The sequence below is a fragment of the Poecilia reticulata genome, linkage group LG23 (assembly GCF_000633615.1).
Source record: "Poecilia reticulata strain Guanapo linkage group LG23, Guppy_female_1.0+MT, whole genome shotgun sequence".
Lineage (NCBI taxonomy): Eukaryota > Metazoa > Chordata > Actinopteri > Cyprinodontiformes > Poeciliidae > Poecilia > Poecilia reticulata.
This window is the reverse complement of record NC_024353.1, coordinates 693,185-706,524: the sequence shown is the minus strand read 5'-3', so window position 1 is coordinate 706,524 and position 13,340 is coordinate 693,185. Positions and strand designations below refer to the sequence as shown.

Genomic DNA, 13,340 nt, shown 5'->3' with positions numbered 1-13,340 from the left:
GGGCTGCACAGTGGTGCAGTTGGTAGAGCTGTTGCCTTGCAGCAAGAAGGTTCTGGGTTCGATTCCCGTCCCCGGTCTTTCTGCATGGAGTTTGCATGTTCTCCCTGTGCATGGTGGGTTTTCTCCTGGTACTCCGGTTTCCTCCCACAGTCCAAAAACATGACTGTCAGGTTAATTGGCCTCTCCAAATTGCCCCTAGGTGTGAGTGTGTATGGTTGTGTGTCCTGTGTGTCTCTGTGTTGCCCTGCGACAGACTGGCGACCTGTCCAGGTGACCCCGCCTCTCACCCTGAACGTTAGCTGAAGATGGGCACCAGCAACCCTCCCAACCCCACTGAGGGACAAGGGTGAAAGAAAATGGATGGATGGATGGATGTTGCCTTCTGGAATTACATTCATGCCTAATCATGTAAATAAATAAATGAAACATTTTTTTCATTGTAATTTTCTCATGTATCTAAGCTAAAATTACTCATTTCCTTATTTTTTGTTTTTAAAACAGGACCTTAGTTTTTTAATTTAGGTGTTTTATCTCTAAATGCCTGTTTGGGGTATAAAAATGACACTTTTGCATGTTTATAATAAGTTATGAAACAATTTTTTGGTATGTTTTTCATTTCACCATTTCTAGAAATACCACAGAAATTAACGAATGTCTCAAGTTGGTTTATATTCATGCATGGAAAACGCTCCTGTAACAGGAAGAAACCTCCAGCAGAACCAGAACCGAAAAGCCTGAATGCATGTAGAATACACAATAATTTAAAATAATCCACATTTCGTGGTAAAAAAAAAGCTTTTTTGTTTCACCAAAAGAATAGGATGAATTCCTCACATATTCCAGCTCATTTATAAACACAGAGGACCGTTTATTGGAAACGAAGCCAGAGTTTTGGTCCCGCTCTGTTAATGCATTGCTACATTTCTTGGCCGATTTTTCCCGGGTTTCCAAACGGAGTCAGAGTAAATCAGCAGCTGCAGCGCCTGCTGCGTTTTGGGCTCGGTGCTTTTTAAACCACCTCTTTATTCTCAGCCCTGCTCACCCCTTCAGTCAAGCTGAAGGTGTTAAATTGGCGGCAGGTGAGGTTTTCTCTGCCGGGTCATTTTCATCCGTCAGCAAACTCAGTGCGGTTCAGAGAAAATCACATGTGACAGAGCCGCAGAGCGTCGCTCGGAGCGCTCGGCATCTCTCTTTACTCTGTTTTTGATTATAACCGACAGGCTTTCATCTCTAAATATGAAGAATTTCCTCATTTATTTGTTCTCGAGTTCCTTAAACTACAAGTAATTATTATCGTACCCTACAATGATTCACTTCAGAGTGATATCTTCATCTTACATGTGGTTGTATGTCATCCTAAAGCTTTAAATGTGACTTATTGGACTTCCTTAAACAGGTTACGGCCTATACAAAACATATTCTTTACATTTTTCCATACAATCATTTTTGGATAATGAGATTTTAGTCTGTTCAGTTCAATATTTACTTCACGTTTACACTTGCACATGAAAACAGATGAACAATTACACAGCCGTACATCTTTGAAAAGCACAAGTGGAGCCTCCTGCACAACCAACAAGAATGCAACAAGTGGTTTCTGGATAGTAAATCAGCAACAAAACACATTTTTTCTTTTTTTTTTTGTTTTCTTTCCAGCAGCCATTGTATGGCGGTAAAACCAGCTGACCAACCATGTTGGAGCTCTGCTTGGTTGCTAGGTAACGGAGCATTGCCCGTAGCATGCAACTCAATTAGCAGGTTTTTGAAACAACTTATTTTTCAGACACCAAAAGAGTTTTTAAGCACTTTGGCTGTTTTTAGAAACAGAATAAAATGTGAATTTTGCCTCATAGGTTCTGTGCAAACACTTCTAAAACAGAAATTACCTGTGAATAATTGTAAAATAAAATGTACATCTTTGTGTAAACACCAGGTTTTCATCATTTTGAGGACGGCAGCTGATTAATTCCCAAAAGATCAGGCGAAATAAATTTCTCTCTGTAGTATCTGCAAATAATACCCTTAATTTGTCCAGTGGGATGTGCACAGCTGCAGCTTTTATTATCGCCAGATTAATTTTGTTGGACGAAATGCATCACATTTTTTTAATTTTTAACTCAGTGGTGTTTGTTGTTCACTCTAAGGCAGCTGAATTATTCCCAGCTCTTTATATAAAAGCAATCAGCTGAAAAAATGAGGAGGATGTTGTTAAAACTCCACAGGAAAGATAAAGACGTAAAAACTAAATTACATGAATCTAAGTCAACTATCACCAACCTGACCTCTGTTACTGAAAAATAAAACTCTAATGAAAACATTTAAATAAATGGATTTGCAGAAAGGAAAAGGCAGGAATGAAAATACAAAAATGAAAAGTGTAAATCTGATATTAGTCGAGTTTCCAGTGTAAATTTCTCCTTTTTCGTCTAAACTAACTTACTAGTAACTTTCAGCAAGAATAGGGGCTTATTTTAAGTCAATAATTCCCAAATATTGATTCAAAAAATACTAGTTCCACTGGTAGATTTCACTTACAACCTGGGTGTCCAAAAGTGCGGCGCGTGGACCATTCGTGGCCCTTTCACTGATTTTGTGCGGCCCCATACTATAATTAAAAATGATACAGATTTGGCCCGTAGATGCAGATAAATAGTTACACATATAATTTTCTTACCCAGGAAAATGTAAAGTAAAACAAAGTATTTGTGTTTTATAACTAAGTTCTAACAGAAGGTAAAATTAAGTTTATCCAGAAAGTTTTACTGAAAACTGCTTTTTTTGACTCAAATTCTGTTCTTATTAATTTAAATAAATTTGTTCATTCGAGCTCAAAAGAAACAGAAAACTTTTTCAATACAGCAAACATGCAAAGTTATAGTAAATTTCTGCCAAAAAGACTCAGAAATTTTTTAGAAAATTAAGAAAATTTGCTAAATCTTTTTTTTTTTTTTTTTTTTTTTTTTTACAAAAACATTTGGAAATTTCTGAATTTCAAATGTCGATTGAACATTTTTCTAGAAAATTTCAGTTTGCCAGAAACTTTGAGATTAATTTGAGTTTTTTTGTGGAAAATTTCTCCTTTTATTCTAATACACAATCGTAAAAATCGCTTTCGAGTTATGAATTTTTCTATTCTTTATTTTTTCACATTTTTCACTTACGAGTGAAATAATCTGCCAGTAGAACTTGTATTTTTACATCTATATTAAGGAATTGTTGACTTAAAACAAGCTCCCTTTATCTTGCTGAAGTTACTTGTAAGTTAGTTTTGTCTTATTTTATGTCTACTAAGATATTTTCACTAGAAACTAGACAAAAATACCTGGTAGATTTTGTGTTTTTGCAGTGTTCAGAGCTCAACTGACTAGATTTTGGCCTCTGTTGGCAAAAATAATTTCCCTCTGATCCGTCCAGAGTAAAGTTCTTCTGCTGCATGAATTGAATTCAAAGGTGCACCAAGCAGCGAGATGTGACTCGAATTTTGGTGACTAAGGAAAGGTCTGCAGGCGGTGAAAATGTTTCAGCTCAGCGTCTTTGCTTTTCAAAGCTGGGAGGAATGAAGAAAGACGCCGCAGACTCTGAAGACTGTGTGGTTTGTCACACTCTAGTCCAAATGAGGAAAAGGAGAATAAAAACCTTTGAGCAAGCAGCTCAACTTCAAAGGCGATCTCTCTCGGAGTCCATTTACTACAGGGAAAATGAAGGAAAGATTGAGGAGGAGAGGACGGTGCGACGCCTCCTAGTGGCAGGAAGATGTCTGCAGGTTGAACGTTTTAACTTGGCTAGAAAATTTCCACAGGGACCATTTTAAAAATTACTTCAAATTCTGGTTTTAAACATAATTTCATTAAAAAATATATTTTTTTAATTTGTTAGCACAAAGCTAACTGAAAGAAAACACTGTAACGTCTTCAAACATGTTAAATCTGGATAATTAACCAATTTCACTTCTAAATACACTTTTTATTTCCTCTCATGTTGAATCTTTCCACTGAAATGGTTCAAGGTGCTTCAGTCTTGGTTTTTTATTCTCTGTAACCTGAAAAAAACCTGGTTCTGTTGTAAGATTAGTATAAAGAATTATTATTAATAATAATGAAGAAAACTGAGCATCCTCACTATGAAACTATTAAGGATGCTCTATTCATTTCTATTCTGGATTTGTAAAGAATTTTTGAATTATTTTTGATTATTTTCAATTTATTTCAAAAATAAGTTGAACACTGCAAAAATACAAAATCTTACCAAGTAGACTTTGGTTTAGTTTCTACTCCAAATAAATTAGCAACAAAACACTTTTTTTCTTCTTCTTTTTTTTGTGTCCAGCAGCCATTGTACGGCGGTAAAACCAGCTGACCAAACATGTTGGAGCTCCGCTTGGTTGCTAGGTAACAGCATTGCCCATAGTATGTAACTCAATTTGCAGGTTTTTGAAACGGCTTATTTTCTAGACACCAAGAGTTTTTAAGCACTTGGGCTGTTTTTAGAAACAGAATAGAAGCATAAGAACATTTAAAATGTGACTTTTGCCTAAATTAGTTCACTTGAATAAGATAAAACTAACATAAAAGCAACTTTTCAGTGAGATTTAGCAGCTTAAATGCTATTTAAACAATTTCTTAATATTGGTGAAAAAGTTGCACTTCCATTCATAATGTGACATTTTTTCCATAACTTAAACAATCTGCCTGTGAAACTATTACTTTTTTTTTTAATCAATATTTAGGATTTCTTGACTTAAAGTTGAAAAGTTACTTATTTCAAGTGTGCACAAGAAAATAGACCAAAATTACTTAAGATTTTAGATTTTTTTGCACAAAATTTTCTGTAATTAGATTTTTTATATATATATATGTTACTCTTTACAGCGATCAAATACATTTCTTGCCCTGTATTGTCTTATTTTATACAGTTTTAATATTCATATATTTTAACTTGACTAGAGAAATAATACATTCATGTCCTAGAAATCCATCTTTATACCCCTTATCCTGGTAAATATTAATTTATTCAAGCCATATTGGATTAAAAACCTTAGATTTTACACCCTCATTCATTTATTGATTGAGTTTATTTAGACTTTTTTGTTGACTTTCAAATTCTTGTTAACCTATTCCTACAATTTAGCAAATCTTGTGAACTTTAATCAACGTTTTGAAACATTTACCAACACTTTTCCGTCTCCCTTTCAGCACTCCGAAATTGTACCCGATTATTTTAGCGGCTTATTAAAACAAACATGTCAGAGAAGTGAGAATAGCAAAGCGCAGACTCTTTAACGGCCGTGTCGTGTCTCTCTGCTGCTGAAATTCGAGCCATTTGTGGCTCCCTGCTGTTTCCTGTGGACGTTTGGATGGATAAGCGTTTCATTAGAAAGCCGCCGAGCTGCGTGACGTCCCTTTGATCTGCTGCATTCGTGTGTGTCCCACATGTGAATGATATTGTGTGGAAGGATTCCCATAATCTGTATGCATGTGCACATGTACGTCGCAGCCTGTAAACGGTGAAAACAGTTGTTAATGTTTAATAACTGGAGATGAGTGAATGAAATGGTGAAAAATCCTAGTGGTTTTTGACTAACTGGGTTATTCAGGAGGCTCAGGTGGCTAAAAGGTCTTTTTCTGCTTTTTTTTGTCATCCTGATCAAACTTACTTATCGAATTTGGTCAGATGTTTTTAATTAATTACCTATTTGTGTTTGTGTTGTGTATTTGTGTTATTATTACACAACCTGAGCACAAGCACAAGCTCATACTTGTGCTTGCAAGCTCAACTTTATTTATAAAGCACTTTAAAACAACCACAGCTGATACAAAGTGCTGTACATTAAAACACAACATAACAATAAAAAAGTGAAAACTCTTACAGTTTAAAAACAAAAACATACAATTTAAAACTAGATCCCACTGGAGTTGAAAGCCAAGTAAAATAGATGGGTTTTAAGACGAACTTTAAAAGCTTGGTCACTGTGTGTATAAAGTCATTTAAGATCCTGAGATAAAACCACTAATTATTTTTGGTTAATGTTTTAAGCTTTATTAAAAATTCTGCTAAACTGTTGTTGACCCGTTTGTTTATTTGGTGTTTTTGACACATTTTTTAAAAAACCAATCTTAGTTTGGTCTGTATGCAGTTGTATGATGGTCATTTGTAAATATATTTAATCCTTCCGTTGATTTTTTTGACATTTAAAGCAAGTTTTTTGTCTCCCAAACTTTGAAAACTCCTGAATTTTTGTGTTCTAATTGCATGATGAATCACATATTGAACCTTAAAGGGAACCTGTGATGCCTAAAACAAAAACAATAAAAACAGCCATTTTTTGCCAATAAGTTAATGTATTTTATTGTTTGTAAAAAATGATCCATTTCATAAACTTCCGGAATGTAAAGCCACAATTCAGCAGGCTCTGCCCAGCTCGTTACCTAGCAACCCCAGCGGAATTCCGCTCGTTACCTAGCAACCCCAGCGGAATTCCGCCCGTTACCTAGCAACCTAATCTGAGCTCCAGCAGTTTTGACCAACTGGTTCTTTAAGTTAAAATTAAAAAGTAATTTATTGATCCCAAAGAGAAATTAAATGATGTTGTAACTCAAATTCATCAAGGACTAATTGTAGATGGTTATAGCTGTTGTATCCATTTTCTGATGCGAGTGAAAACGTTGGCTAAGCAAAAACTTATTTGGATTTAAAGTGAGAAGAGGTTCAAAGTAGGCAGACTAAAAACTTTTTAAGGATCATTTGTGGAAAAAATGTATTGAAAATGTTTTGAATCGCCCGTAAACCTACACCAACCTGTTCAGGTCGCCTTTAAATATGTCGGTTTCCAGCTTTCCTAGCTAGCTGACTCTTTCCTACATGTTGTGATTGCTTTCGCTTGAGGAAGCCTTGTGGAACAGTGGTGATCATGTTGAATTTGGATGCTCAGCCTGTCTGTAGCTGCATTTACACTGAGCTTGTTGCTGTTGTTGCTAGGCATCCTGGAAACCAAATTCATTCGAGTTGTCACTTGTCTTGGATGTCTCCTGTCATCAGATGCTCGGCGTAAAATATGAATAACAAAGACATGCAGGAAAAAGATGCTACGGATAACAGATGGTTTTCCCGTAGTTGGGCACATTGGGTTCCGGTTTGCAGCTTTCAAAGTCCAGTGTTTGAACAAATGTCATGATTATGGTGATTTTTGTCAATATGTTAAACAACTTTTCTTTTAAAAGTAGCTTTTGTCAAAGGGAAGTGAAAATCTAACGGCTTTCATGTACAGTTCATAGCTGCAACCCGTTTCAGTCGTGGAGTTCGTTAACTTTTCTGCAGAAGCTGTAAATATTCTCCGGTTTATGCTTTGGGGATTTAACACCCTCAGGTTTTGTGCCTGTCCAAAAAGAAACTCTTGTGACTCTTTTCAAAGTTCCCCCATCAAAACACAAGATTTGCAACCCTGAGGAGATGCAGGACATAAATAATTTATGGGTTTAAATTCAGCCACCATCAATATTAGGAACTTTTTCTGTTTAGAGATGCATTTGATGAACAGCATAAAAGAGCCACTGGCCTCTTTAAATCAATGAATGCAACATGTTGAGGCTCTATTTTTATTATTATTGATCTTCACAGGCCCAATCCATGAATAATTGGTGTACATTTTGTTTTTTTCAAGAAACTATTTTAAAATATGAGAAATCAGTTGGTTTTATTGGAAACGGATCTGCCTTATTTATTGAAAAATCAACCTGATGGAGGACAGGGTGTCAGTGGGTCCTTAAATTCATGTACAAAAGAAATGAAGCCATTTAAATGTCTTAAATTAATTCAAATAAATGTCAGTTGACCTTAGTCATTAACCACAGGTCTTAAGACTGTATTTAATCTCATATATTTAATGTAACGCATGTTCTGTCAAGGAAAAGTTTGAGTCACAAGCAGACATTCTTTTCTGTGACTCGAGATGGTTGAAGCTACCACTAACTATCTGCTAATATACCATTGCTAGCTAGCTGACATTCGAGGCTACCACTATCTGCTAATATACCATTGCTAGCTAGCTGACATTCAAGGCTACCACTATCTGCTAATATACCATTGCTAGCTAGCTGACATTCGAGGCTACCACTATCTGCTAATGTACCAATGCTAGCTAGCTGGTGTTTGAGACTACCTAACTGAATATACTCTTGTTGACTAGCTAGCAGTTGAGGCTACTATTAGCTAGCTGCTAATATATGCTTGCTAGCTAGCCTTCTTACATCTATCATGGGTAAGTATAAATTTATTGGCAGTTGGTTGTTTGACATTCATCTCTGCAGAAAAGCTTTGCAATACTACAATCTAAAATAGGCCATTTTATTTTGTACATTTCTGTCACAAGGTCTTAAACTTAATTCATAATGGTCTTAAAAAGCATTAAATTTGTATTTTTTATCAGATATTTTAAAAAAGGATTTTGTATAGTTATGCGTTTTAGTTTAAAATTGAAATTGATTAGAATTGATTGAAAAATATTTACTAGTCCAGCTTCAAATCAGATGCCTCTTTATTAAAACAATGCAGTATTTCTCTATGCACAGTCAATATGCTGATATGTGATAATAGAACGAACAAAAACCTTCATTATTGTTTTCTCTGTGTTGTGTGTTTTCTCCCCAGAGCTTCCTTATGGCTGGGAGAAAATCGATGACCCCATTTACGGCAGCTACTACGTCGAGTAAGTTTAGTGCATCTTTAATATTGCCTTTGATTTTCCTGCGTAGCTTGTTGGTGCAGTATTAATCATGTTTATTATGAGTAGTTCACAGTAGGAAATTCTCCATTTATGCTCCTGCAGGCTTTGAAGGAAGTTTATTAGCCAGACTGTGCCTTGGTTTTTCTATTAGCCTGTGTCTGATACGGTGTTGGTGCTTGTATTTATTAATAGATGAACTCAGGAGCAAGAATTTGCACTCGTGTATCTCAGACTAACTGCTGCAGTGGTCTCTCCTCGCTGTTACTGGGTTTTATTCTTTACAGCTTCGATATGTTCGGAAAATCACAAGAATATACCTTAAAAAAAAACAATAACAAAATGTCACCTGTTGTTTTTTGTCGTGATCTAAAAGACACTACGCGCTTCTTCAACTGAAACCATCGTAAAACTGTTACATAATTAGCACTTTGATAATAGGGCGTTCATTAAAAGTTAAGTAGAGAGGAGATGTGCCTGTGTGTGTGTTGGCACACAATGAAGTCTCATAAAGTCGGGGAAATATTTAATGATGACTAATTACCACATGCTGGCAAATTACACTAGTTGTAGTCAACGATTTAAACTAAATTTAAAAGAGATATCCAGGTTTCCTTGATTATTATCGAGTAATTTGATTAATTGTTTATTGAAAAAAGCCCAGAATCAATTGTTTGGTTTTTAAATATGCAAAACTATTCTACAGCTCTTACAAAATGACTACCAGTCTTCATAGCATTAGTCATTATAGCAATATATAGCTAATCACACAGTGTGTCCGAGCATCCTTAAAAAATATTATATTCATGTATCTAAAATGAAAACATTAAGTCTTAAATTTATGTATCTCAAGATAAGGCCTTAAAATGTCTTAAATTTATTTTGGTCTTAAATAACACTAATAAGCCTTAAATTTTGTTGTATATACTATGTATTTATTTTCTCACTGAACTTTTCTGTTTGGCAAAAGTTTTAGTTTTTTTGTGTTGTCACGAGTAAAATACAGATGGCAACAGAAAATGAACAAGTTAACTGTGATCATATAGTCTTAACATGAATTTAATCATTAATCTACATAATCTCATTTTTAATATAAATAACAATTAATATATATTTTTAGAAGTATATGTTAGTATGTTTTAACATAAAATATACAAACATTCATCATATGATAAATAAAATACAGTAAATTAACCTAAACAAACTACAGAGCAAATAGTTGACAGCAGTTAATAGTTGTGAAATTAAACGCAACTAAAATGTACAACTGTAATTATAACAGTTAAAAAATATATACAAAAAGTGACAAAATTACACATGAAACTCTGTGTATGATTAAATTTGTCTAAAATATATAAAAAATATAATACTTGTAAAGAAAACAAAAGTGCTGATCCTAGTGGTGCCACAGTTGCCGACGGCAACAGAAAAAGGGGAGGAGCTGGCAGTTGCTGGTTACTACGGTAACCAGCAACTGCCGAGAGCAGCAGAGCTGAACTAAACACAACTTAATGTCAGGAGAAAATAATATTTTGATTAAACAAAATGACTTTGGAGAATAAATAAACCAAATTTGACTAAGTTCACATGTTACCTTTCCAATATATAGTATATATGACACATTTGGTGCGATAAAGTGTTAAATTTTGTTCGTAAGCGATAAGTTCTCAAATGTCTTCATTTTGATTGGGTGAAACCCTGAATTATTCTGAATTATATCCTTCTTTCCTTTCTTTTATCGTTCTAGTCATATAAATAGAAGAACCCAGTTTGAGAACCCGGTTCTGGAGGCGAAGAGAAGACTCCAGCAGCAGCAGCAGATGCAAAGTCAGGGTCTGTCCTCACTGCCCCTTCCCGCCATCTACAGAGGTAAGACTATACGGATGATATTCTTTCTTATATGTAAAATATTTATGCAATTAAAACCAGTATTCCAAGTATTTTGAGTCCCACCTGTGGATTTATTTAAGCAAAGACCGTAATTTAACCGTTTCCTTGTGTGGCGTCATCGGAAAACTTCCAAATGCCTGAAGGAGCCGCCCGCGTTCCTCTGCTCAAATAACTATTTGCAAGTATAAACATCATGCAAATGTTCAGCAAACATTTTGTTCAGGAAGGAGGAAGATTTTGTGTCCTGGAGTTGAACATGTTTTGGTGCAAAACATGCAACTCAACTAGGATTGAAACGATTAGTTGTGATTAATCGATTATTCAAATAATTATTAGCTGGAGTTTATACTCTAAAAAAAGCCATTTGCTGAAAGACAAACATACCAAATGCAGTAATTAAGCTAAAAATGTATTTTAAGATTAAAAAAATCCTTTGTCTGTGAATATGTGCCACTCAAAACTAAAATAATCATTAGTTGCTGCCCAAAACTCAACTCAGAAAGCCAGTCCCACCAAATGCTCAGGAGATATATGAAAATGTCTCGTTTTAAAGACGGTAATAAAAAAAAAATCTATTTTCTGATTCTGGCATTTAGCAAGCAGAAAATAAACCTGTAAATGTTTGCTCTGATTTAACAACAGACTGAGAAATGAAGCACATCTCTCTTTTTATGCAGTTAAAATCTGGTTTCAACTGTTACAAGGACATGAATTCATCTGATTTTTATTACAAAATCTTACCTTTCAAAGATTGAATTTTATTGTCCTTGTGTTTCTAAAGGTCTGTTATTCATTTGTTTGAATGTTATTGACTTTTGAGCTTTCGTTTTAGCATTACGGTGCCATTTTGTGCACACTTATCATTGGCATTTGGGCTTATAATTATTTATTTTCCTCTTTTTCCGGAGTGTAATGATTATGCAACAAATACATGGCTATAATTTAAAAACATGTTATGTATTTTCTCTAATCCACACAGACTCAAGTAAATGCATTAGCATATACAATTGCCCTTATTAGTTCTTGTTGGATTTCTCTTATCAGAATTGGTAGAGTTTAAATGAATTGGTCCAATTTTCCTCTTTTAAGCCCACAAATTATTGGTATAGTTAAAAGTCAAGGCTTTTATAAAGCATTTAGACATTTTTTGTTTTCATTTTTAATTATTTCTGCACCTTTGCTTTCACTGTCATCTTTAAACACACAACTGTGTCCAAGTTTTAGCCAATTATCTGTTTATTTCTTATTCTATCAGCTTCTTTAATGCATTAATAACATTAGAGAAGCCCCACAGAATGATGCATAAGTACAACAGTTTCTTTTAAGTTTATTTTTCTGATAAAATTACAGTTTTTAGTGTTTGTTACAATACCTGGCTGTGTCTGATGTTCAAAATAAACCGTTCTCTTCAAATTGAAGGAGATTTACGACGGCATATTAGGGTCATTGTAGATTTTTAAACAATGAAAGGAGCAGAAAGTTTCTGTTAAAAACTTTGAAATTGTGAAATTAATTTCAGAATTCTTTTAAGTTTCTGAGCTTAAAGTGTCTAAAATTTGCTAAAAAGACATAAAATAATTTCTAGAAAAAAACTTGGAAATATCTGTAATTAAAAACTCGAAAATTTGCTTGAAAAAAAACTCAGAAAAGTAAAAAAAATAAATAAAATCACCTTTTGTAACTTAGGTTATTCTACATTTTTCTGTTGTTTTTTCTTCTAGTAAAAAAACTTTTTGTTTTGTTTTTCTTTTTCTCCGTCCGTTGTAGAGATGTGTTAGGATTAGGGATTGAAACAATGAATATGCTTATGATTAATTGTCGACTAATGATTTACTAGATTAAAATAGATCAAAATTATTTCCATAACGTCCACTAACACGTCATTATAGTGCTGTAGTTTGGCCGCCATCCAGCAGAGGGCGCCGCCGGTCATCTTTAAGCGGCGCCAGTAACAGAAACAAAGATGGCGGCGGGGATATGTCAGAAAGGGAAAGATAAACGGTTCAAACAGAGTCGCTTGTTGGATGGAAAATTCACTTTATGCGGTTTTGTTTTGAAATATAAATACTCTACAAGCTTCTTAAGTTGTTTTGAAATATAGACACACGGCAAGGTCCCTTAGTTTCATCTTAATAGCGCTCATTTAGCCGAGTTACATGACGGAGCAGTGACAACTCCTCATTTACCAATGATTGATGTGCTGCCAAGGAGAAGACGTGATGACAGAATAGCGGAGAAGACGCAGAAAAACAGTCAAAACATGGCGCCGATAAGCAAGGTTGGTTTTGAGCATAGACATAATATAAGCATAGACGCCTCATGGACCGCTCTCACCTATTGTCGCTGACGAGATTTAGGGCGGAAATCTTGGAGCGGTACACCACTCCACTCAGCGTTATGTGTTTAGCAGGCACAATGACGTATCAGCGCATTTAATCGATCGTAACGCGCTTTTTTGTTACTGAAAACCATATTCAAACGTCTATCAAAGCTACATTTATAAACAATTGTATTTTTTAAGTATATTTAAATATGCTTAGTGGCTATAACAATAGAATAGGAATGGAATATTCTGATATTGATGTATGATGAGCATGTTAATTGATTAATAATGACACAAATAATGATTTAGTAAATGGATACTGAATAATATATATTGGATACATGTTTATATATATATGTATGTATGTGTGTATATATATATATATATATATATATATATATATATATGTTT

General features: G+C 34.5%; 1 protein-coding gene across 12 annotated transcripts in view; it reads left to right on the top strand.

Annotated features, from left to right (window-relative positions):
* The window catches only part of magi2a (membrane associated guanylate kinase, WW and PDZ domain containing 2a), a 246,390-nt gene that overhangs the window by 170,714 nt on the left and 62,336 nt on the right, over nt 1–13,340 (top strand). For 11 of the 12 annotated variants that reach the window (XM_008400370.2, XM_017302738.1, XM_008400369.2 and 8 more), the window contains 2 exons: nt 8,644–8,701; nt 10,464–10,585. The exons of the other annotated variant lie outside the window; for it this stretch is intronic. In XM_008400370.2, the coding sequence (XP_008398592.1) occupies nt 8,644–8,701; nt 10,464–10,585 (180 nt within the window). The remainder of the gene's footprint in view (nt 1–8,643; nt 8,702–10,463; nt 10,586–13,340) is intronic. 12 annotated transcript variants of the gene reach the window in all.